The 2,500-nt window shown below is 48.7% G+C and overlaps 1 protein-coding gene across 3 annotated transcripts in view; it reads left to right on the plus strand.

Moving 5' to 3' along the window:
• kdm5bb (lysine (K)-specific demethylase 5Bb) overlaps positions 1-2,500 on the plus strand; it is a 38,511-nt gene that overhangs the window by 16,754 nt on the left and 19,257 nt on the right. For 2 of the 3 annotated variants that reach the window (XM_031566829.2, XM_031566830.2), the window contains exons 7-8: positions 1,094-1,187; positions 1,807-1,925. In XM_031566829.2, coding sequence (XP_031422689.1) covers positions 1,094-1,187; positions 1,807-1,925 — 213 coding nt within the window. The remainder of the gene's footprint in view (positions 1-1,093; positions 1,188-1,806; positions 1,926-2,500) is intronic. The other variant, XM_031566831.2, reaches the window with a different exon arrangement.

The following is a 2,500-nucleotide window of genomic DNA, read 5'->3' on the forward strand; positions in this document are numbered from 1 at the left end:
TGTTTATTTGAAAGAAATATAGCCTTGCAGCCCAAAATACAGGGGAATTTGGGCGATTTGTATGCACAAAATGATGTTTCCGTTTCAAAGTTGCAATTCCGTTTCAAAGTGTTCATTCCGCGAATTCCGTCCGTTTTCCGTTATCGCGGAAAATCATTGGCCCCAATCACAGAGTGTGTGTGTGTGTGTGTGTGTGTGTGTGTGTGTGTGTGTGTGCGCCATCACGGCCTACTGTAGAGCCCATCACATCACAGAGTACTAATGAACCTACAGTTACTATATGCCATTATGAATGAACCTACAGTAACTATATGCCATTATGAACCACTCAACTAAAGTTCCTCTGTGTGTGTGTGTGTGTGTGTGTGTGTCTGTGTGTGTGTGTGTGTGCCATTATGAATGAACCTACAGTTACTATATGCCATTATGAATGAACCTACAGTTACTATATGCCATTATGAATGAACCTACAGTTACTATATGCCATTATGAATGAACCTACGGAAATTTCATTAAGATTCGCTATTTTCACACGTAATGGCTACTGAATTTTGATAGGCCATTGGCGGCCATTTTCTGTGTGTGTGCTATGTGTGAGTGTACTCTGTGTGTGTATGTGTAGAGAGATAACAGGCAGTTAGTGGTCAGTGTCCGTTATGAAAACGTTATGCTTACGTCAGTGTGTGTGTGTGTGTGTGTGTGTGTGTGTGTGTGTGTGTGTGTGTGTGTGTGTGTGTGTGTGTATGTGAGGTCACGTGACTGGTCTCAGCGCCCTCTCTTCCCCTTTCTGACTCTGACAACATTCTCACCACTCAACTAAAGTTACTGTGTGTGTGTGTGTGAGTGATGTCTGTAAGGGCTGTGTGTGTGTGTGTGTGTGTGTGTGTGAGTGTGATGTCTGTAGGGGCTGTGTGTCTGTGTGTGTGTATGTGTATGAGTGATGTCTGTAGGGGCTGTGTGTGTGCGTGTGTGTGTGTGTGTATGAGTGATGTCTGTAAGGGCTGTGTGTGTGTGTGTGAGTGTGATGTCTGTAGGGGCTGTGTGTGTGTGTGTGTGTGTGTGAGGTCTAATTCCATTCTTTGTTTGCTTGTAGTCAGGGTGTGTGAAGACGGAACCAGGAGAGGTGTGTGAGAACCGGCCAAACCTCAGGAGACGCATGGGCTCACTGGTGGCCAAGCCTGAGCCAGGTTAGAAACACACACACAGACACACAGACACACAGACACACAGACACACAGACACACAGACACACAGACACACAGACACACAGACACAGACACGGCCTCAGGACAGGGGACACACACACACACATCAGCCTCAGGACAGGGGACACACACAGACACACAGACACACAGACACACAGACACACAGACACAATGACTGATGCCTGTGCTGATCTTTGTGCTGTCCTGAGGCTGATGTGTGTGTGTCCCCTGTCCCGAGGCCGATGTGTGTGTGTATGTGTGTGTGTGTCCTGTCCTGAGGCTGATGTGTGTGTGTGTGTGTGTGTCCTGTCCTGAGGCTGAAGTGTGTGTGTGTGTGTCCTGTCCTGAAGCTGATGTGTGTGTGTCTCCTGTCCTGAAGCTGATGTGTGTGTGTGTGTGTGTGTCCTGTCCTGAGGCTGATGTGTGTGTGTGTGTGTGTGTCCTGTCCTGAGGCTGATGTGTGTGAGTGTGTGTCCCCTGTCCTGAGGCTGATGTGTGTGTGTGTGTGTGTGTGTCCTGTCCTGAGGCTGATGTGTGTGTGTGTGTGTGTCCTGTCCTGAGGCTGATGTGTGTGTGTGTGTGTGTGTGTGTGTGTGTCCAGCAGAGAGAGAGGCCCCCATCCTGGTGAAGCCCGAGCCTCTGGAGCCCAAACTCATCAGCGAGTCTCTGATGGACAAGAGCAAGGGCCGCTACCGCAAGACCCCACCTATGCTCAGTGTGGTGAGGACACACACACACACACGCACACACACACACAGTATGAGATCACAAACACACACTTTCATTCACACACACACACACACAAGCGCCCTCCTATCCTAGGCATGATCCATACACACACACACACACACACACACACACACACACACACACACAAGCCACACATACACACAGCCTAGACACACCTTCCACCTACATACATAGTTCACACATTAACACATATACACTTGCCCCACCCCCCCAACACACACACACACACACACACACACACACACACACACACACATGTGTGTGATCTGTCAGAGGACATGTGGAGAGAGTGAAAGGGTCCCTTTGTGCCGTGTAGGGTCCTGCTTCGTCTCACAGAGGGCTGCCCCACCAGTGCCTGACCAGAATAACACACACATACGTACAGACACACACTCTGACTCTCTAAAACAGAAAAGCCTTTCTAGGGATTCCAGTCGAAGACAGATCTAGACACACATAATGTCTAACACACACACACAAACACACACACACACACACACAATACACCTCTAGATAGTAATGTCTAACACACACCACACACTCAC

Source organism: Clupea harengus, chromosome 4 (genome assembly GCF_900700415.2).
Source record: "Clupea harengus chromosome 4, Ch_v2.0.2, whole genome shotgun sequence".
In the NCBI taxonomy this organism is placed as follows: domain Eukaryota; kingdom Metazoa; phylum Chordata; class Actinopteri; order Clupeiformes; family Clupeidae; genus Clupea; species Clupea harengus.